Raw genomic sequence first — 24,179 nt, forward strand, 5'->3', positions numbered from 1 at the left:
AACAACAACAACAATGATAATAGATACTAATAATAAATACTATAATAATGATAATAATAATGATAATAATACTAGTAATACTATGAATAATTAACAATAATAATAATAATTATTATAATAATGATGATAACAATAATAATATTAATACTACTACTAATAATGATGATAATAATAATAATAGTATACATATAGTATAGGGTATTTTTATTGTGTACACTGTGCACAAAAATTTATTAGCACAGAAGTGGTTTAGCAGTTTTTTTCTACACTTTCACTCTTGCACTGAATAACACATTTGTACTAGCACTCCCTTTATAGACCAGGGAGTTGGGAGGACTTGCATGGCACCATGACTATGCTTTTGACATTGGAAACACAGACACTGAGTTGTGTGTGAAGGGCCAGGATTCTACCTTTTACAATCAGTTGCATCCTGGAAAGGTAGATGTTTTAATTTCATCAGAAAGCAAGCGAAATGGCTGGTTTATGTTTTGTGTTATGTAATTTTAATAATTGTCAAAGCATAAAGTGAAATTTTAGTTTACATTTTAGTACTTCATAATGACAAATGTTTGTGTCCATGTATACATGATTAATGTAGGCTAAAGTCAACATAGAGGCAACACTTTACCTGGGTCCCGTAACACAAAGGTTAGCGATTAATCGTATGATTGATTTTCACAATTGATTGTACATTGTAGTCCATGCAATCTATCGTAGAAAATTGTTGTACGATCATTGCTAAGTTTTGTGTTACGGGACCCTGATCATCAATTAAAGGAGAATGAAACCTTTGGAACAAGATAGCTTGTATGAAAACAAAAAAATCAAATATATTGCAATCACTAATGCTATAGAGATCCTCACATTGGCAATGCAACAAAGATGTGTGATGTCACTTGTGAACAACTCTCCCCATTACTTTAGTATATATTTCACTTAAACTGCCTCTTTTATCACATCTATCAGTAGATCATGTGTTCTTTCTATAGGAGGGCATGTAATACAGATTTTTAAAGAATACATCATGGATAAAGAGTTTGTATCACCATAAGAATAAGCAAAAAGGGACATATTTGGGGTATTTTATAGTCCATCAAAGGGAAAGTTATTCACACGTGACATCACACATCCTTGTCGCATTGCCAATGGGAGGATCTCCATGGCATTAGTGATTGCAATATTCAAATGCTCATAACTTTCTCATTATTTGTCCGATTTTTCTCAAACTTTCTTTGTTCTTATTCTTTGATTTTTCTGTTTCGACACAAGCCTACTTGTTCAAAAGGTTTCATTCCCCTTTAAGATTATTGATATTAGAGTTTATTATTTGAAGTTATTTTTAGGGGCAATCTTTTATTCCACAATGGGAAAATTTTGCAATTTTGAGGGCTATTTCGTTCATTTTAAGCGCTACTTTTTGCAGTAAAAGCAACTATCATTATTATGCCTTAGAATATTGATTTTTAATAATATTGAATTTTTTGTGACGGATCTTGGGGGCGACTCTTGAATTAGTAATAATAATGATAATGGTATATTTACCCAGGGTAGCCACTTTAGTTCCGAAAACTGTTCTCCCAGCGGGCCCTGCTATTATTATTACCCCGGCTAAGCTAGGCTACCTATTCAGGTGCCTGCACACAGCTTTGAAAGAATGGTCGATTGCCCAAAAGCATGCATTTTTAGGGAATTTTTTTATTCAAAACAAGGAAACCTACAGCATATATTCATGTATAGAATATAATATCTAGATCTGAGTTGTTGATAAATGATATTCTGGCTTTGCAAATATTTAATGTTGCTTTAATAAAAGATGATGTTTCATTTTGCTGGTATTTATGATTCTTTCTCTTTGTTCTTGATTCCATAGATTACACGGATTATCTGAATTCGTTGAATTTGTGAACCAACTAGGATTTGATAACGGATTAAATATTGGATTATCAAAATTGGATTCTCTGCATTGTAAACGCACTTTGATTTATTGATATGATCGGATTTGTTGGAATTGTACTGAGGAGAAGCATGATATTATTAAGCACAACAATATCCTGTGGAAGCCTTTTTTTTTGCTGTTCCTTATGTCAACCTCACTACAGCCACAAGCACAATAAAAGGACTGACAGACTATACGACAACCATTTTGCTCCAATTGGATGACAAGATTGTTCAAACTACTTAGAGATCAAGGAGTATCGACATGAAAAGATGGATTCTACTACGGTGGAATCAATTGTAAAATAGACAATACAAACCATCATAATATCAAGGCAGGTAGAATGCTGTGCCATAAGATGAAGAGTGAAGGCAGTGTCATCATCCTCACCAAGCTCTTCAAGGCTCATCTCATCTGTATGCATATCAAGATGGTCCATCCACTGAGTTAACTATAGAGAAGGGGAGGAGAGAGATAGAAAAAGAAAGTAATGCTGGTCCTACTTTCATGAAAAGATGCAAGTGATGTAAGTAGTGTTTGGACCAATACCCCCCCCCAAAAAAAAAGGGATGTAATTCTTTAATGATTTTAAGAATGCATGTTTTCTACCTTCGCCTTCTATATGATCAATGCTATAAAAAAACCTGGGGGTATTTCACAAAGAGCTAAGTATGACTTCAAGTCATGCTTCAATGCTGACGCACTCACATGATATGTAACTTATAGATTAATACGCAGTAGCGCACATCCTCTTAGCATGATCTGTCCAGTGCAGTGGTGCCTATAGTCGACAAGGCAACTGGACATTTAGGTGCGACTCTAATCATATATTAACTCTTTGTGAAACAACCGCTCCCCCCCCCCTGTTCTATTACATGAATACTTCAAAAAGTAAAAGATTAAAGGAATATTTGACTGAATGATAAACCCCAAGCAAAGGGGATGAGGATTAATCAACGGATCTAGACGTAAGATTTCAGAAATCCCTAAAGTGTTTAAACGTAAAGAACGTTTGTAATCACTTTGAAAAAGTAACACTACCATTAATGCATGGTGTCAAGTGTACTGCTATTGACCAATCTCTCTGCATTAACCCAGAGGAGTGAGGTCACAATAAGGGCCCAACTTACACACCAGGGGTCCGATTCCTAAAACGTATTATAGCACCAAATTTGCAATAACAGTTAAAAGGTACTGAAATCTTTTAATCTGATTGGCTGATAGTAAATTTGTTATAAAAATTGTGCATTTTTTATGACAATTAGTCTTTATGAAACAGTAGTATGAAATGCACAAATTGCCAGGGCAGCTCATTCTACATGGAATATTTCCTGTGAAGGGTAATCATTAAAAAAAAGATCTCTAAAGAAACAAATGCTTACCATTTTCACGGCTGCTTGTGTAGGAATGTTACTTGCCATGAATACCCACTGAATTAGACTGCGATGGTTGGTGTACAATGACTTAACCTCTAGTCGCGTCATGTGATCGGCCAAGATGTAGCAAGCTTGTTGAAAAGGGGGAAAAAAATTTTCATTGTGTTTGTCTTGCCATTATTAGCATGGTTATGTAAAGCTCGATCAGTGTGCACTACCTGATCTGTTGCAATCCAATTTTTAAAGAAAGTATTATAAAATATTTTATATGAAAAAAATTAACATTCCAGCCCATAAATCATTGGTGTGAATAGTGGTACAAACTTCCAGTCTGTTTTAACACTTCTTGTAGGAATAAAAGCAAATTCAATCTATAATCGTAATGACGTCATCATTGGCTGTGACTTGATGAGCTCTGCTTTGGACATGATTATTCCGACCACATGACTTGCTGCAAAGGAGCAAAGTAAAGGAAATTACCAGACCGAAGGACACAAGTCCTGTGGTGGGATTCCAAACCAAGACCTGGCGGCTCGTAGTCATAGACTTTCCACTCAGTCACAACACCTCAATATGAGGAGGAGAGACCCACATGGTCACCATGATTTAGTTTTCTTTTCAGTAGGCCTACAGTTGATAGCAAACCATTTAAAGAATGACATTGGACTACAGGGAGATAATATTGAATGTAAACAAGCTATCCTTACCACTGCTACCTGCTTGCGTTCCAGAGTGCACAAAGCAATCGGCAAAGAGGAAGAGAAGATGCTTGGTGGATGAGAGAGAAAGAGAGGTGATGTCTGGGTGCTGAGTGATAAAAGATGTCAGGCACTTTAGAAGGTCAGAGCTTGAAACCCATCTACCAAGAAAGAAGCAAACAAATTTAGAACTAGCTTGTATGCATATGACCGCATAATCTCATATTGCCAACCCTCAGAGGATAAGAGCTGCTAACCTTTAAAAGTAGTAATTCAGAAGCTCAAAAGGGATAAAAGATAATAGTAAGTTCATACGCACAATGCGGAATTATAAGTTTCCTTGACGAGTTGATATAACATGCACAATGTGGCGTATATACAATTGTAAATGGTGCACACTGGGATGAAATGAACCAATATTTAATATAGAAAGAAAATTTACTGAATGTAAAAGGTATCTGCAAGATATAAGAATATGCGTGAGTAGAGTTGTCAGAGAAGCCCCTGCTGCAGATTGTCAATTCATGAAAGACAATGGCCTCAGCCACTAAGATGGCAACACAATGAAATCAATGCCCAAGATCTATTGTCATTCACAAAATGAGATGTCCACATCATTATACAAAAATATGTCTCAATAGCTTCTAATACTGACTATTGTATCAGTCTTGACAAATACTAAATCTATAAGGGGCTGAGTGAAATTTCACCAAAGCAAATTTCTTTTAAACTGGAGGAATTCTTCAAATGGTTGACTTTAGCAAGTCATGAAAGAATTAATAGCAGAACAAAATTGCATTACAATTAAAAAATGGTATGAATATACTCTTATCATTTTGGATATAAATATGCAACAAATTTCCAACAATTTTATCTGTGCAGAGATCATACTTTTGCTTATAATTGATAGTTTATGTGAGAATGTGTCTGTGTACCTGTCTCCATAGAGCCTTGCATAGTAGAGTAATGCCATCAGACACTGTTGTGTATCTCTGTGTGATGATGATCTGCTGGTAGTATCTTCATGGTGTCCAAGGAGATGGCATATCTCACCAGGAGCACCTGGACAAAATATGTTATTTTCATTTTTAAATTTCTAAATTAACCAATCGCCTACTGGAATTAAGTGGTTCCTGTATAAAACCTACGAGAATTACAGAATTCAGTAGTCAACAGGTTATTAGATGATCAACCAGTATGAAGGACCATTATTCTCCTTATTAAACTTGATTGCTTCTTTTTCCATCACTCAAAATGTTCATAGCTAGATTATATTGAGATTATAATGAGGATTTACACAACAGGGATCAGAGTGATCCCAAACAAAGAGACGTGAAAAGGCTAAAGTGTTGAAGAAAAGCAACAAGTGGAGCACCTCTGGAAGATAAAATACTATGTTCATTGACCCTAAATGATATTTGACCTTGTCAGTGATACTTGATTACCCTCCTGTCCACATTTCATAATCCATATCCATAAACTTTCAAAGTTATGATGGCAATTTAACAAATACCCCCAACATGGCCAAAGTTCATTGACCTATAAAATGACCTTTGACTTTTGCCATGTGACCTGAAACTCGCACATGATTGTCAGTGATACTTGATTACTCTTATGTACAAGTTTTATCAAACCAGATCCATAAACATTCAAAGGTATGATAGTAATTCAACAAATACCCCAACTTGGCCAAAGTTCATTGACCCTAAATGAACTTTGACCTTGTTCATGTAACCTGAAACTCAGGTAGGATATTTAGTAAAATTTCATTACCCTTATGGCCAAGTTTAATGAACTAAGTGCATATACTTTCTAAGTTATGATGACATTTCAAAAACTTAACCTTTGGTTAAGATTTGATTTTGACGCTGCCGCCGCCGCCGTCGTCGGAAAAGTGGCGCCTACAGTCTCACTCTGCTATGCAGGCGATACAAAAGTTGAATAGGGTCCCAAACATTTATTCACATAAAAGCAAAAACAAGCTGATATCAAGCTGAAAATCCAAAGCAAAAATAGCTTTAATCAGCTAAAAAGCTGAACCCTCACACCCCTGATAGAAAATTACAGAAATAGAACCTATGCAGTCTCATATATTCAAATTCATTTTCATTTCATTTTCATTTATTGGTTTTTGCAACCTTTTTCCTAACAAAAATCTGGACAAGAAAATACATATCTAAAATTTGACATCAAGGTAATGAACAATAATTTTTGTATATAAATCATCAAATGTATCATACATAACAAAACAATTTAAGTGGAATTTTCTGTTACACAATAAATAGGATGGTTGCAAGGTTGTCACTAAAGCAAAGCTTGAAAACGTGCCAGCCCTGGAAATAGATAAAATAATTATATCTACTGTCTTAATACATGCAAGTGCATGAAGGGACTGGGAGCCGTAGGAGTGGATGTTTGGTCCTCAGAAAGAAATTTTTAAAAGCAATATAAAGTTTTGTTGTTTTCTTTTTTAAATGTATACATGTACTAACCAAAAGTCAATTTCTCATTAAAATTATACTGATACATTAAACAATAATAATAATAAACATTCAATTTGTAAGGTATTGGTTTAATTGCAATTCTGTCATGGCTCCTTTAAAGAAATAAAATGATCTCTTCTTCTTGAGTGAATCTGGCAATACGTTCCCAATATAAGGTCCATGATGTCTTAGTGTCTTATGTGCGAAAAGCGTCCTGGGATTATTTAATTGAATATTATTGCATGTTCTTGTTGGATATGAGTGGAAATTGCTATTGTATGAAAATAAATCTTTGAATACTGGGGGAAGCATTTCATAATTATATATAGGCCTATGCATAAAAAGTGCTAATTGTAGTGTACTGATATCATTTATCTTAAATATTTTCAGACAATAAAAAGAGGGTCTGTATGTGAAAGATATGCAGACTGCTACAATGAAAAGGTATAATGAAAAGGGATTTATTTAATTATTATTTATCAGTTTGATTCCCAGAACTCGGTCAAATTAGTTTGTTTTGGAAAAGAACATGAATAAAGATTTAAGTACGTCTAATAATCTAGTTCTGATTTTGACATAGAATGAAAAGGGTATTTATTCAATTTTTATTTATCAATTTAGATTCCTAAATCTAGACCCAATTTGTTTGTTTAGGAAAATAACAAAAACGAAATTATGAAGTCTCATATATTAACTGTTGATTTTTATATACAATGAAACGGTTTTTATCAGTTTTGACTCTCACACCTATGGCCAAACTAGCTGTTTTGGAAAATAACACAAATAAAATATGTGCAGTCTCTTACATGTATATTTACTGCTGATTTTGACATACAATGAAAAGGCATTTACAAGTCATCAGTTTTGATTCCCAGAAACTAGGGCCAAACTAGTTGCTTTGGAAAATAACAAAAATCAAATTTTTGAAGTCTCACATGTTTGTATCTAATGCTGATTTCGACATATAATAAAAAAGTATTACAGTTTTGATTCCCAGACCTAGCCCTATACTTTTGCTTCAGAAAATAACACAAATAACATTTTTGCAGCCTCATACAGTTTATTCATATCTACTGCTGATTAGGATGTGCAAGTAAAATCTATATTTGGGTTTGGTTCCAAGCTATGGCATATTTTGCATAAACAGGAAATTTGTCAACACTTTGGTGCACCAGGCTTGGTGCAGAGAAATGAAGAGGAAAATTGCTGCTTTTGAGGGAGCGCAGCAACCCAACTGCCTGGGGTGGCTGGTTATGGGTAGGCCTTACCTCTCCCAAAGAAATTTAAGCATTTTTAGGTATTGAACGTTCATGTTTTCATGCATTTTCAAAAATTCCATTACTACTTAATCACGATATGGATCATTTACATGTACGTATATAGCCAGCTACTATTTGCTTCTAAGCAATGCACACTATTACACCAGCTTTAGCATGCATAGCTACCCTATTTGGGCACTTGAACATTCAAGGAATTCCTTCCTAAAGGTGCACATTTAGTACACCTGGGTAGAGAGTGGCAAAGGTAGATAAATGCCTTACCAAAGAATGGGATTGCTATAGTGGGATTTGAGCCCAGACCTTTTGGTGCAAAGTCCAGAGACTTATCCACTCATCCCAACACCCTTTTTTCCAAGGATTTCAAGCAAAAAAAATCATTTATTTTTTTGGGGGGCTACCAAATAATTCAGATAGGGAAAATAACTTCATACCAGTGATGTTATGGACCATATCTGTTGAGATGTTTACGTCTGGGGCTGATTGGCCTTGGGATGAACATGAGTGCAGCAGATCAACAAGAAAACTATCTGTTGACTTGATCAGCTCCTTGATTCTAGATAAACAATGTCAGAGAGTTCTATTAGGCAAATGATAGCTGAGTCAATTAACTACATGTCGGTACCTTGTCAAAAATTTGTAGTAGAAATCTTGCTAAAAAGGGTACTTTGCATCTTTTCATGGTTGTTTTCCTGCATTCCCCATTGTTTAGTCTATGACAAAGTGTGATAATTGGTAATGAAAAGGTGCTTGTAGGATTGCTGCATGAAATACACAGCTCTGACTTTTGCAAGGTACTAGGAAATGAAGTACTTTAATTAGTTTTCAATCATGTTTTCTTCAGTTATACATATTATTTATATTCTTGTTGCATATACCGTAAGTAACTGTGTATTAACCGCACCTTTTTCTCGGAGGGACAGATTGGGGCAATCCCGTTTAGAGGGGTATGAGCCGCGGGTATAAAAGGGAAGCAACTATGACTACCGGTATCTGCCGTAAATGTCCCTAAAGTTATATCACGGTAACAAACGCACCTACCTTCATGAAACTGACTTTTTTTAATGGTGTGACTCTGTCTTTGTTGTCATTTTTTAGTCATCGCGGCAAAGTTCAGACGCCAATCGATCGCACAGCGCGGTGCAGCTAGCCGAATAAGACATGCATGTGTAATGTTTATCGCAACGTCAACGTAAGCTGGCGCTTTACCTTTCCGTGGAAGTTATTTTGTTTGACAAATTATTGGTATTATTTGACAATTAATTTCTTTCATTTGCCTTTCCTTCATTTCTCTCTATCATCCATCATCTCAAAATCAATCTTCAATCCCCATCTTCACTCCTTCCGACTTTTTATTTTTAATTATTATTCACTTTATTCCCGCCCAGAGCTCCCATTGAAAATACGGTATACCGGTACTAGCATTTTTTTTCCTATTTTGCTGTCTGTAAGATACCGCCACACACGTACTGAGAACTACCGGTAGTGGTTCAAAGCAGACAAGAAAAACACCTGAACAAAATCGCAAATTTCTCGTATCTTGAACCTTCCCGTATTCCCTTGTCTAAAATTCATGTCAAGACATTGAATGCTAGACAGAATTCTGAAAACAAAAGTGGGGCTGTGATGCAGGAAATATGATATGAACGATCTTCTCGTATGGGTGAGCCCCCATGTTGATGCTGGTATCGGTACTTGCAATGAACACCGGTACCATATGTGTGTGTGTGAGGTGAGTGTGGAAGTGGCTAATAATGTCGGCAACTTGCAGATAAGTGACGAAGCGCTGATTTCCCATCATTTTTTACCAGTAATTCTTCGATATTTTTTGGTTCTTGACTCTTTCTTAAATACACATATTAGAGTTAGAAAGTAAGTTTGATTAAATTTTTTTTTTTTTTTTTCCATCCGAAAATGGGGGGTGCGGTTAATACACGGGTGCGGTTAATACATCGTTACTTACAGTAGTTAGTTTGTTTATTGGGTTAAAATACGTCCTTTTTTATTGCATGCCTCACATTAGAAAATTTGATGATTAATTACTAGTTTTATATGTAGAGGATTTATTTAAACATCATACCTTTAATAATGGATAGCTGTACATATCAACATGAAGATAAAGACATGCTTATTTGAAAGAGTCATACAAATTTAAAAACTGTATATCTTTTGTACATATTCCATAAAAATACACCTAAACTGCAAACAAGTTCCTTTAATTTCCAGAGACAATGCACATTCTCATGATCATTAGTAGTTCTTGCTCCCCACTCCACTCCCCCTCAGAAAAAGTTCTTATATTGTCTAACTCTTTGCAAGCTGAATTATTTTTGGGGGGATAATAATGACAATGGTGTCCATATGTTATTTTCTTTGATTCAAGATTTTCATTTTAAACACATGATACTGATGATTGTTATATAGATGTTGTCCAAGAACTTTTGCCATTTATTAGCTTCTCTAATATGAATTTAGTGTAGAAAAGTAATTATTACGATTGTTGAGTTAAATTGTACGAATGTGCAAAATTGCAACATCAGCTTGCAAAGGGCTAAAGCCCTCTGGGTCCCGTAACACAAAGGTTAGCCATTGATTGTACGCTTGATTTTTACGATTGATTGTACACTGTAGTCAATGGAAACAATCGTAAAGAGATTCTTGTACAATGACTGCTAAGCCTTGTGTTACAGGCCCAAGTTCATACTATTTGACCATTGCTTTCAAGGCTTCTAGCAGACACCAATTCAAAACTTAAAGACAGTAATAGTTATTTCACAATACATACCCTTCTTGTGACTGGAACTGATGTCTTACTTCCATTGCAAGTTGAATGAAAGATGATCCAACTGAAAGAAAATATTGAAGTGATAAAATGTTTACATGTAAAATGAAACACAATTCACAAAATAATTATCATTTTTTTCATTGTCAAATATACATCTCTACCAATGCCATACCCCAGATTTAAAAATAGATGGCAATTAATCTAACATATTGTCAAAAGTACTTATTAACAAAATCCTCTACCATATCCATTGAAATAAACTATTAGGCCCGAATTTAAAAAGGTGGTTTTTAAAACCATCGGTTGAACCCAAGCTTTATGCAAATTTCCTGTATAAATTAGCTTATTTACTGCGTATATTAAAAGATGTCCAATGCTGATGCACGCTTTTGTCACAGTCCGCCAAATTGACCGCTGTTGCCATGGTTATTAAGTACGCTATTTTATTCATGAGTCCACTGTTTTGAATTAATGAGTCCACTCTTCAAACAGTGGACTCATGAGTAAAATAACGTACTTAACCTTGACAACAGGCATCAATTCTGCGCACTGTGACAAAAGCGCACATAAGCATAGGACATTTTTAATATACATGGTAAATAAGCGTAATTTATACAGGAAATCTGCATAAACCATGGGTTCAATCCATGGTTTCCAAAACTACTTTTGTGAATTCGGGCAAATATGTTCTGCTGTAAGTTACAGTCCAGGGTGGTGTATCATACAGGTCATAAAGATAGGGGTGCCTTTATCCACCACTTTTTTACCCTAGAATCATGATCTGAATCATGATTCAAATCATGATTCTGCAGAATCACGATTGCGTTTAGTCGAAATTGAATATAATCACGATTAGAATCACAAACATGAAACAAGAAAAAAGGGGCGTTTGGAAAGACGTTTCTGCAGAATCACGTACGAAAATGTTCGAATAAACGATATCGTGATTACAATCATGATTCTATGACCTCACTGTTGTGTCGGGCTACTTTCGGTTTGACTCTTGCCAAGCTCAAGGCGCTCTATATGCTCATTGTATGTACATGATTATGTACTACGCATGCATTTCTTGTCATGTTCAAGTTCTGTGTTGGTCATCGCATCGTCCACTACTTTTCATTTTTTGGTCATGTTTTCACCTTCAAGTTCTAGTAAATGAATTACCTGGACAGACAATGATCTCAGTTGTTGTTGAGTATACAGTATTAATATTAAATTGGATCTACGCTGAAATTCACTTCCGAACACCATTTTGGATAAACTAACAAGATGAATAGAAGCATATGGACCCTATATGATAGAAGTAAACAAAATGAGGTATAAACTGAATTCTGGAAGCAAAAGATTTTTCGAGAGCCGAAACACGTGCGAAAAACTTCCTCTGTCAAACTGCGCACTAGTGATGCGCACTGGATTGGCCCGAATCTGAGGAGAAACAGCATTGGAATGAAGGTCGTCTAAACGCTGATTCTGTGATATTGTGATTCATGTTTGTGTTTTGAATCATGATTCAAATCATGATTCAAATCATGATTCTGGCTTGAGGTCGCATAAACGCAGCCTAGGAACAACTTTACACACAACTGGAACATGTTCTTAGGTGCTAAGAGAGCTCAAGTCATGGTATTTTGACATCCTTAAAACTTTTCATATGATTTGCAAAAACCAAAAGGAGACAAATCTCTTCATTAATGCCTGAAATATACATGTAGAGTTGGATGATCATACTTTTCAGAATAGCCAATTGCATTTTTATCATTATTAAAGTTATTGCGTTCTAGACTAAAAGAGCTAATGATTCTGACAGTGGCTCAATTTATTGGTTGCACACCTAGTTTTTCAGCTAGTCTGTTGAGGCCATCGTTGTTGTGAAGAGACAGCATGATGGAGAGGGACTCAAACAGTGAAGCATAAATCCCAGGTCTGCTCAAGCCCTTGTGGTTTGCCTATATCACACGCACCAAGATTGAGATTAATTTAAAAAAAAATTAGATTTTGGATATTGGGATAAGTTTATGAAGTTTTGAATAAAAACAAGAAGCAGTAACTATGAATAACAAAAACTGTAGAGAAATATGAGTGAGATTTGCAGTGAAATTCATGACTTAATGTAAGTTTTGTCAGACGTGTATCAATCAGATATGATTATTTACGTCTGGGACCGACCTTTAACGTCACTGTCCGAAAGACGTAACCAGGGCTCGAACCTCAAGCCTCTGTATCAATTTGTAACTTCCCCACAGCTTGGATTACAGGCACACGCCACAACGCCCAGTTTAATTCAAGAGAATGGTTTAATTCAAGAGAACGTTCCTGAAAGTCATTCATCTCACACTGTGTAATATTGTATGCAGAAAAACAAAATCATGGACATAATTTAATTTTATTAACTGCTTTTCAAATGTTTCTTGTATGAAAGTGCAATAAAAATCCCACCAAAGCTATACTCTACTGCAGTTTGAAAACATACACTGCAGATCAAAAAAAAGAGGAAAAAATATATCTAATAAAATATACATGTAAGAACTTGATTCTATTTTGAAGTATAGGACTGATAGGTCGCATTTCTGTGTTGTCTGTAAGTAACTTTCCAACAGGAAATCAAATGAGGATTTCAGTAGCTTAAAGGGGTATGAAACCTTAGGAATAAATAGGCTTGTGTCGAAACAGAAAAATCAAAGAATAAGAACAAAGAAAGTTTGAGAAAAATCAGACAAATAATGAGAAAGTTAATGATGAGCATTTGAATATTGCAATCACTAATGATATGGGGATCCTCCCATTGGCAATGCGACAAGGATGTGTGATGTCACATATGAACAACTTTCCCTTTGATGGACTATAAAATACCCTCAAAATGTCTCTTTCTGCTTTTTCTTGTGGTGATACAAACTCTTTATCCATGATGTATTCTTTAAAAATCTGTATTACATGCCCTCCTATAGAAAGAACACATAATCTACTGATAGATGTGATAAAAGATGCAATTAAAGTGAAATATATACTAAAGTAATTGGGAGAGTTGTTCACAAGTAACATCACACATCTTTGTCGCATTGCCAATTTGAGGATCTCCATAGCATTAGTGATCGCAATATTCAAATGCTCATAACTTTCTCATTATTTGTCCGATTTTTCTCAAACTTTCGTTGATCTGTTTCTTTGATTTTTCTGTTTTCACACAAGGTATCTTGTTTCAAAGGTTTCATTCTCCTTTAAGACAGTAGCTTGTATTCCATCATTTATAACAAGTTTGATTCAACAAGGCTAAAGGCTCCAGTTTTCTGCGATACGCAAAAGGTAAAAATCACGGAATTCAGAAAGAACACAGAATTTAGAGAAATTCATGAAACAGTTTTTTTGGCCAAGGAAATATTGAATTTACACAAATAGAGTAAAATGATGAAAATCAAAACAAAACTGTACATTAAGTGAAAGATATACCCATCAGACTTGTTTGCTGTTTTTAAAATGAGGATTGTCAAGCATTATCTGCATGAAAACTCTTGTTTTCTAAGAATTTCATTATTTTCAACTGTCTTTTCATGTGTTAATACATGTCTAAAAGAACATGGAAGGGAAGAACACAGAATTTGGCATAAAAAATAGGGTCTATAAACCAGACCCTCATGCCACCCACCATAATAGCTGGAATGCAGACACTGTCAAGAGACTCCATCAGATATAGTGAGAAGGAAGAAAGGTTGTTTTCACACAAGGCTTCGTCTTCCGGGGATGACCGCTCAGTGACAGGGTTGGAGGTTTTGGGTTTGAGAAACACACCAGGGTCAGATGTGGGGTCATCGTGACAAACCACGACCAACCTGTGATTAAACATTGAATAAATCTATGAAGTAAGTGATTGAGTGCCTATTATTGATGAACATAACATTATAAAAGAGGGATTGGAAGCACTTCATCTGTTTTCATGAACAAATTCATATATTACAAAGAATCAATCATTGAAAAGAAATATATAAAACAGGGTAAAATGTTTAACATAAAAAATAAAGTTAGTAATGATTTTCTATTTCTAGATGATTTTCCTAAATGATTATTTATTGATTGTTTTTTTTAAAGCAATAAGCAATCCCATTGACCTGAGAATATTATTACCACAGCTTTAATGGGAGAGGGAGCATCACTCAGCCCGGATACATGCACCCATATAAAAAAAACATAATGGTGTAAACCTTGCATCATTACACCAGCCAAGGAACCCGTAAGTGGTGTAAAATCCTTTGACCTCAAGACAGAATTGGTAATTAGTACAACAAATGTTGAAACATCAAGTCAGGGACAACTATGGGCTAAAAATAGACCCTTTTCAATGCTTTTTGTGTGCATTAAAAGAGTGTGTACACTTTAAATCAGATTGGCATTATGGACTTCTGCTTATTTCAGTGGGAGTGAAAACCTAGGAAGGGTTTTTTAATACCCTTGGTGACTTACATTTGAGCCAATGAGTTTGCTCTTTATAGTCACATTGCCACAGAATCAAACTGGCAACAAAAAGTTCAGAGAGGGGGAAAAAAATAATCTCTCATGAAATGGCTTTTTTCTTTTCAATTTCTTAATGTCACCTCAGTCCATTCAGCAGAACAGATATGACCAGCTCCAGAATGTCCTGATGTTTCTTCGCAATTGCTTCTCCATGAACATCCCCAGGGAACTTGCTTGTCCGTCTGACCCCCCTGCCAGGCTTCTGGCCAGTTTTCCTGCACGCTGCTGGCCTAGGTAGTCTCTGGAGAATTGCTAGGGTCCCATCCAAGGGCTCCGCTAGAGACTTGAAATCTACAGGACTTGGGAGGTGATCCCTTCTGCAGGAGATTGCAATGAAATTAATTTATTCATTGTTTAGGTTTACGCAGGGAAGGTTATTGAAATAAATCAATGATAATAATAATAATTATAATAATATAAGGTATTTGTATAGCGCACATATCCACCTTGTTATGTGCTCAATCAACAAAAATTTATATTCTATTTCTGTATTGGTTGAGACTTTAATTTAGAATGTGTACCTTATTTTATCATGTTGCGTTTTTCATGATGAATGGAATAAATACCCAAGAAAAAAAATCTAAGAAAGCTTGAGTACTATATGCAGTGCAATAAAACTATATTCCTTTGCACCATGTCAGTGACACAATGAATAAAAATATTTAAGCTTATTTCACTCAGTTGTACTGCAAGTTGAATTCAAATTGAATTCTGTTCACTTCTTTTTCTATTGCTTACCTTAATAAGTAAGAGAATGCTTGGATGGCCTGAATAGACACTGAATTGTCCTGATGTCTGATGCAATGAGCTAATAATTCACAGATATGCTTGCAGATGGTGACACTTGTCAGTAATTTGACCTCCTTGGGTTGCCTGCATGTTTCAATACAAAGTCAAACAAATACCAGTTCTATGGTGATTGAAGCCTTCTCTTTTTTTGCCCCAATGCAATAGAATAAAATTTCTACAATGCTAACTCCATTATCTTACACTTTCTTGGTGATATGAATTCATTATCTTCCTTTTGGAAACCTAGCTTAAAGTTACATCCATGTTGCCTAAAAATGACTTACTCCACTTTTGTATCATAAAATTAAATGAATATGCCCAGCTACATGGTAAAAACTCAGAGAGTAATAATTATCGATAATATTTCAAATTTTCACTTCAGCAAACTAAATAAAATCAAATAATTTGACGTCTTAACCTTTTTATGCATTGAGTTTTCAAACCTCATGAGAGAATAAACCTTGTGAAGTTCAAATATTTTGTAATTATGATAAGAATTTTATAAATAAATTTGCATAAAAAATGACCTTACCTGTGAAGTATTTCAGAAAGTAGTAGTAATCTGAAAATACAAGAAACACAAATACCATATATATCATATATCATATACAGTGCGTCCCAGAAAAAACAAAACCGAGATTTAGCGATGATTTATCATAACTTAATCATAAATAAAATAGACAAATGACCTACCAATGTAAAGCTTAGAATCTCCTCTTTCATCTGGTATTACTTAGATTATTTCTCATTCACGCATGATTGAGCAAAAACAATTCGAAGAAAGGATGCCAAAAACTCATTTGGCGGGGGGTATCTGAATTTCAAAAAGAAAATCACATGACTAAAAAGTTCAATATCTTCTCTTTTCTTTGATACCTAAATCACAGAAAATGGTCAAGTAGTAAAAAAGTTATGATCCCTCGAAACAATGCTTGTATTTCCATAATTTCATTAAATAAACGTGTTTTCACCGGTTACCCACTGAAGCTATCGCACGGTAACAAAAGACTTAATGCATGGCTGATCGTCAACAAAACAGAGTATCGAGTGAGTTTGAACGCTAGCCTGTAAAACCTCTTCATTTTATGAAATTATTGAAATTCAAGCCTTATTTCAAATAACCAGAATTTTGTTATTTCTTGACCATTTTCTGTAATTGAGGTATCAAATTAAAGAGCAGATATTGAACTTTTTAAAAATGTGGTTTTCTTTTTAAAACCCAGATACAGCCCGCCAAATGACTTTTTGGTATCCCCTTTTCAAATTGTTTTTGCTCACTCATGTGTGAATGAGAAATAATCTAAGTAATTTCAGATGAAAGAGGAGATTCTAAGCTTTAAAATGGTAGGTCATTTGTCTATTGTATTTGCGATTAAGTTATGATAAATCATCGATAAATCTCGGTTTCGTTTTTTGTGGGACGCACTGTACAATGATCAATTACTAATTATATCATAATGACACACAAAACTTAGCTACAGCTGAACTGATTTTCAAGGTTTATTTCTAATTCGCCTCATGCCAATTCGTCTAATTACCAACTTGTCTACTATCATTTGGTCTACCATCGGTTCGTCCACTCACCACATGGTCTACTTTCATTTAGCCTAATGCCATTCCGTCTAAAACCAGTTGGTCCAATAGCCATTTAGTATATATTCTGTTTGGTCTAATTAAACTAAACTATTAATTGTGCAAAATGAAGGAAAAGAAAATGGGTATTAGACCAACTGGTTATTAGACGAAATGGTAATAGACAAACTGGTGATTAGACGAAGTGACGATTGGACCAAATGGTTTTTAGACGAAATGTTGATGGAAGGAATGGCATTAGACTAAACGAAGGTAGACCATGTGGTGAGTGGACGAGTTGGCAGTGGACGAATTGGAAATTTACCATTTTCGATGTGAAATGATATTGTACCTATTTTTCATAGACATTTTGTAAGTTTTACCCTCAACCCAATGGAATGACCCATACATTCAGTGTCATATTTGTTCAAATCGGTGCATCAAAGAAAATACATGAGTATTGACTGTAAGTTGAATGATACCTTGTTCCCACTTTCACGATTCGTGCTATGATCGAAACAGTGATCTTAATAGTGTAATAATCGCAGTGATCATACCAGGTCGCATCAGATCAGTCATGGCAATTGTATACTGATCACAGAAGAATCTGATTGGTTAAGATTTCAAGTTCATTATCAAATTCTCTTTTAAAAAATATCCGTTCACCCTCCACGCAACATGCATGCATATAATTTATAAGTCATTTAGATAGTCAAGTTGGAACAAGCACTATTAGAAGGAACGATCGGAAGTCTCGACAGGCTTGCCTTCTTCTTCTGTACACTGATGAAAAATCGTCGCAATCAATTATGAAAGGCCATCCGTGGCGTTCGTAACGGATCGCACGACAGAGGGAACGAGGCATTAGGGTTCTTACCCTTGTGTAAGTGTATCAGTACAGCTTATCTTCTGGCAGTGCTGCAATGTTCTCACAATGGCCTCTATCCCATAGACAGTGTGGCACTTGGTGAAGAAACTCTCGTGCTTGGACAGTAGCAGAAGACAACAGAAGATAGAGCTGGGGGTGTGACAAGAGATAAATGCTTCATATCTACAATTGATTGTAATTTTTGTATGCACAATTTCCCCATAGACTTACAGTTATGCCTAATTGTAAAATTGATTTCTATCTCTTATAGTACAGGGCCCGGTGGTTGAGGAGAAAACAGATAACAGGGGATGATTTTGTCCGTTTAAAACAGAAAATACTCTAATCAAATAAACTCTTTGTGTCATAGAACTTTGCATGCAATATATCCATGTCATCCATAAAATTTTGAAGTATTTGGTAATGTATTATATTTTTTTCTCTTAAAATAAACAAAGTACCGGTAGGCCAAAACAAAATTGGGACTCCTCCTAAGAAATTCTAAATGGAACTGAAATAGTTTGAATATATGGCAGTCCTCACTCTATTTCATTCATCAGGCATTGACGGCAGCTATTACAGCGATTGGTATTTATGAGAAATTCATTACTAGGCTCAATTGGAGTCCAAATACTGAAAGTATTTCTACTTTCTCTTCCCTCCCCCATTCTCTCTCTCTCTCTACAATTCTACTCAATAAGCAGTAGCAGCAAAAAAAAAAAAAAACCTCATAGATATCACAATGGATAGGATTAAATCAACAGTTCCAGAGGGAGAAACCTTCATTCTGTTTAAATTGCAAATGAAAAAAATCAAGATGATTTACCCAAGCATAAGATCATTGGTGGTTGAAAGAGCTTCAAAGAGGAATTCAGCCATGTCCTCCTGGAGAAGTGCCTGGGTGTGAGAGGGGCCACTGTACCCTGCTTCGAGAGGATCCTGTACTATGACCTGTGATATGCATTGAACACAACTTATCTGAAGCACCTCATTCCTGTTGAGGAGGATCTGCATTGAATAATAATAGTTACATGTACATAGCGCTTAATACTTTGTTTCTAAGCACTTTACATTTATAATTACTGATGGGCGAGAGTATATACAGTCCTGACAGTGAGAGAGTGGACGGTTAAGAAATAGCAGAGAAATAGAGAAATATACCAAATTTCAGAATGAGGCGGACTTATGAAGTGCAATTAATTACATTTTTTTCAGAATTAGTCAATTCTTAAACCAATTTTTGTGACAATGGACAGATGGATTTTACTTCCTGGGGTAAAACATAAATAACCAGAATTTCTGAATGAGGTGGTCTTATAAAATGCAATTAATGACATTTTTTTAAAATAAAATAAAATAAAATTTTTATAACCGAAATTTTGTGAAAATGGACAGATGGAGTGTATTTCCTGTAGTGTATTAAAACTTGTTTTTGTTTAACATGACCAGCAGTCATTTTTCTTGCAAATTATGGATGGAACTTCTGTAGGGGCTAAACTGGAAGAGCTCCATCTTGTGGAGAAATTTCATTTCCACAGAGGTACAGTCTAAACTTGATATAAGTATGTAGAAGACAATATCAATCACACGGGCATGGTTCAAACTACATGGCTACCAGGAATGAAAAATGGAGAACAAAGTTGTTCCTTATTGCACATACATGTAATATAGAATTATGATTTGCAACAAAATTCAAGACACATTGAGTGAAAGTTAATGTGTAAATGACTTCACTCAATACAAGCATTCTATCTATTTCTTTTTAAGATTATATCAATATAAAATTAGTATTGACAAAAGAAATCTTATGGTTGGGTAGGGGGCACAGCCTCTTAAACAGTAATCAAAGTGTTATACTGCCATCTATGTTTAAATGAGTGACATGTGAGCATCTATAAGCCCCTTGGAGTTACACAAGTTGTATAAGCCCCGCTGATGGACAGCTAGTTAGCCCCAGAAAGGAATGTGGTACGATCGATGGACCCTGGAGAGATCCAGGATAAAAGGAAGAGAGCTGGGTGAAGAAAAAGAAATGTGGGTGATGACATGACACAAAGGGGACAGTTTCATTAAGCTGTTTGTAAGTTAAGAGCAACTTTAAGAACAACTGGTGTTTCTTTCTTGTGTTAAATGATATTCACCATTAAATGTTCCTTGGTGATTATTTAGCGCGTAGGAAAGGTTCACCAGTCGTTCTTATAGTCACTCTTAACTTAAGAACAGCTTTCTGAAACACCCACCAGCTAGAGAGAGAGAGGGGGAGGAAGAGAGATAAAGAGAATGGAGTCTTGAGTCTTCAAGCCAAAGAGATATGAAAAGAAAATGTGAATAACTGCAGGATGAAAGCAAGGAAGGATAACCCGGGGAGGGGGGGACCACTTTCATTGACGAGTGGATACCATGCGTGACCATGGGGTTTCAAAAAGCACCCTAAAACAAGTAATTTCCATGTTCTGAAAATGCACCCCATAACAAGTATTGGCGTGTGAAACCCTATCCATAACAAGTATTGGAAACAAAACTGTACCCTTGACAAGTATTCCCTGGATTGACCCCCTAAACAAGTACAGTACAGTTACAAATTTGACCATGATAAACACAAAGTTTTCCTAGCGAGATATATACCTTTTTTTCTCATTATTTTAGTACTTTTGACATCCTTATTATGTACAAATATATAACATGCCCTGTGCTTTTTTGGTCACGCATGGTATCCACTCGTCCATGGAAGTGCCCCCCCCCCCAGGGATAAAAAGAGGAGGAGAAGATAAAAAGAATAGAAGGGAATATAAAGCAGATATGGTAGATGGGGAGGATATGGAGGCATAGAGATTATAGCCAGAAGCATGAAAGGGAATGTACTGATTATGCTTTTGTTGAAATCCAGGGAGAAAAGGAGGGGGATATACATGGAGACAGTAGACATTTTGGGGGGCCTCCACCTTCCTCGAGGCTTCAAACGATTATCATTAAAAAGCCCTGTGGAAGGGAAATGCCCCCAAAAGTTTAGTGAATGAATTATCATTGGGGAAAATGCATTGTCTCATTGACTTTCATTAATGAAATATAGGGGAAGGCGGGGTAAGTTGTGACACTTTTTGCATTTTGCATGTTAGAATTGATATGACTAATGATATTGTAGTATTAAGTACCTTGCCTTTAAATTTGATTCTTGGGAAATATTTTTCACCTATATGTAACTTTCTACCCCCACCCTGACAGTCATTGTGACCTTTGAAAAAAACGATGTCAAATGGCTCAACTTGCCCCATAAGTGGGGTAAGTTGTGCCACCTTCTGGGGTAACTTAAGTTGAGCCACAAAAACTATGTACAAAATGTATGCGGGAAGAACCAGCATGTCAATTTTTAATTCAAAGTCTTTTCCTTTGCTAATTCTCTATAAATACTAACATCCTCTAAAAGTAAAAGAACTGTCATGTGAATTTGCTCCTTTCTGCCTGCATATCAATGTCTATTTAAGGTGTTTTTTTATCATACTTTACCATAAGAATTACCATGGTTCAACTTGCCCCATGTTGGGTGGCACAAATTACCCCAGTCCGAACTTAATGCAGTATTTTCACATTGACACATTTCTTATGCATCCATCCTGTAAAAGACTATGACAAGAATGACAATCCATACCTGGACTAACGATATTGTTCTTATTTCTTTAATATATTTAAAGACGTGTGTGGGTAAAAAGCACTGATCTATTTCACACCCTTTTTTACTTTTTTGGCTGAAATTTGTATTTTTCCCTCTAAAAAAGTACCTTTGTTTCAAAGTTGAAAACAATGTGGGATTAAGGGTTATGTATTGGGTCATCCATGCATGACACCACCACTGTGTCTGACTCATTCATTATTGACCTGGGGGTTGTGGCTCAACTTGCCCCTATGCTCAACTTACCCAGCCTTCCCCTATACATTATGTAAAGAGCATAAAATAAAAGGAAGAGAGAGATGGGGCAGGGGGGGGGGGGGGTGAAGGTATGGATTTTCAGTACATGAATGGTGAACTGGGCTAGCACATATGTTTTCTATCACACATACATGTAGCTAATGAATGAGGTTGCAAGGGAAGTCTACCCAAGGAGGCTTGTGGGTTATGCTACATAAATCATATTTTGTACTGCACCATAACACAATTGCAGAAGCTAATTTCAAACACATAAAGGATCGAAAAATTGGGAGGGGGATTAAATGACCATTTTCCCAAAAGTATCTTATTGGCTGAAAACAGCTCCACCTTTTGAATATGGGAAAACCTGATATGATGGTCTAATATATACTTTGTACTTGAAGAAGAATTTTAGATTTTAATGAGTGCAATGTCACTCAGAGACAACAATACCAACAAAACTGTTCAGAGGATAATTTGCTTTACAAATTTGATTAGCATTTTTGGTCATACGAGAAAAGCTCTCAACTACTTAAGTACAGTCCTATGTAAAAATATGCTATACAAAAGACTTATCTGCATAGCAGTCTTTCAAAAATGTGGAGCAAATTGCGATGCCATACCAGAAAAATTATTCCCTGCTAGGTGAATTTTACCCACGATTGTTGACATGCTTTTCAAGCTGAAAGGGATACCTAAAATTTTAGTTGTCAGCACTGTTATGGCACCAAGGTCTGCACCCTTGAAACAGGTGAAGAACTAAACTAAATCAATTTTGCCCCCCTCCCCCGTTATAATTTGCATCAGTTTTGCTGAATTGGGGTTCTAATCAAAGTTTTACTTTTTTAGAATGGATTCTTTTTAAGCAACAGTAGATATTTTCTGAAGATGAGGTTATAACCTCAAGACATGCTTCATTTGGTCTGAAAAAAAATGCATCCCTGGCAGATCGAGGCATAACTGATGGGACATGCTGCCGAAGACGGGAGCGTTTCGTCGGCATTTCTGTCTCACAAGTTGCCAGATCTGACAACTTTGCTTGATTCTGATTGGTTGAGAGGTCCTTTTACTACGGTAACTGTCAGATAAAACAGGAGACGCAATAGCTCAGTCAGAGTGGGGGTTTCGGATTTCGCTGGCCCGGGTGTGATTCCCAGTGCGCTAGTGCCCTTTGGTAAGGCATTAATCCTCATTACCAGGTCCCTTGGAGAGGACCTTGAGCCATTGTTCCTCTGGTTGCTTGCTTACAACCATTCATGCTTTCTAATAGTAATCAGGTAAAAAAATCACCAACATTTACCATTGTCAGATAAAGTGTTTGACAAGTTCTTTCGTGAAATGCTTCCCAGATGGGTACATTGTCATACAACTTTAGCCATTGATGGACAGTGAAGGGTCACTAAAATTACAGTAACTTGAGACCGGTCCATTGGGCACATCACCACCACCCTTTGAAATGGTAGCACTGAACTTAATCCCGGTCAAAGGAAATAGCATGTGATGCCCTATTAACCTTTCAGCATGATGGGGGTTCGTCTTCCCCCCATCCTGTAAGGGTACACCTTGAGGATCATCTTACCTTCTTCATTACAGAAGAGAAGCTAGGTTGGGTGTCTGGCCTCATCAGGAGACAGGTTAGTTCCTTGATCTCGAGGAGTCTCCTCAGCAACCCTGTACAGGATGGATGGCAAAATGAAGGACATTGGTCAAGGAGGCTTTAAAAAGAAAGATGGACCTTATTCTAGAGGGTTTATTCTATTTTGTAAAGATAAAGACAGAAAGAATAAATATCTCCTCAGCATTGCTGCAATAAATGAATTTTTAGTTAGACATTAGGAACTATCAGAGCAGGAACCATTATTTTCTATTTAGCAGTTTCCTCTGGAACAATCTGAATTGATGTACATGCCAAAAATTACAGAAAAAACATGATAAAAGGAAGAGGGTGTGGTCTAAACTATTCAGAGAGACTTTTTCTTGTATAT

At 35.9% G+C, this 24,179-nt stretch overlaps 1 protein-coding gene across 1 annotated transcript in view; it reads right to left on the reverse strand.

Moving 5' to 3' along the window:
- LOC129269158 (meiosis inhibitor protein 1-like) overlaps positions 1-19,292 on the reverse strand; it is a 37,309-nt gene extending 18,017 nt beyond the window's left edge. The window contains exons 1-13 of the mRNA XM_064105407.1: positions 19,117-19,292; positions 18,300-18,440; positions 16,383-16,412; positions 15,800-15,934; positions 15,142-15,378; positions 14,199-14,382; positions 12,390-12,504; positions 10,559-10,619; positions 8,208-8,329; positions 4,949-5,075; positions 4,023-4,174; positions 3,322-3,446; positions 2,259-2,390 (exon numbers count right to left, since the gene is read on the reverse strand). Coding sequence (XP_063961477.1) covers positions 2,259-2,390; positions 3,322-3,446; positions 4,023-4,174; positions 4,949-5,075; positions 8,208-8,329; positions 10,559-10,619; positions 12,390-12,504; positions 14,199-14,382; positions 15,142-15,378; positions 15,800-15,934; positions 16,383-16,412; positions 18,300-18,440; positions 19,117-19,169 — 1,614 coding nt within the window. The 5' untranslated portion in view covers positions 19,170-19,292. The remainder of the gene's footprint in view (positions 1-2,258; positions 2,391-3,321; positions 3,447-4,022; positions 4,175-4,948; positions 5,076-8,207; positions 8,330-10,558; positions 10,620-12,389; positions 12,505-14,198; positions 14,383-15,141; positions 15,379-15,799; positions 15,935-16,382; positions 16,413-18,299; positions 18,441-19,116) is intronic.
- Positions 19,293-24,179: the final 4,887 nt, after the last annotated feature.

This window comes from Lytechinus pictus, chromosome 10, assembly GCF_037042905.1.
Source record: "Lytechinus pictus isolate F3 Inbred chromosome 10, Lp3.0, whole genome shotgun sequence".
Classification (NCBI taxonomy): domain Eukaryota; kingdom Metazoa; phylum Echinodermata; class Echinoidea; order Temnopleuroida; family Toxopneustidae; genus Lytechinus; species Lytechinus pictus.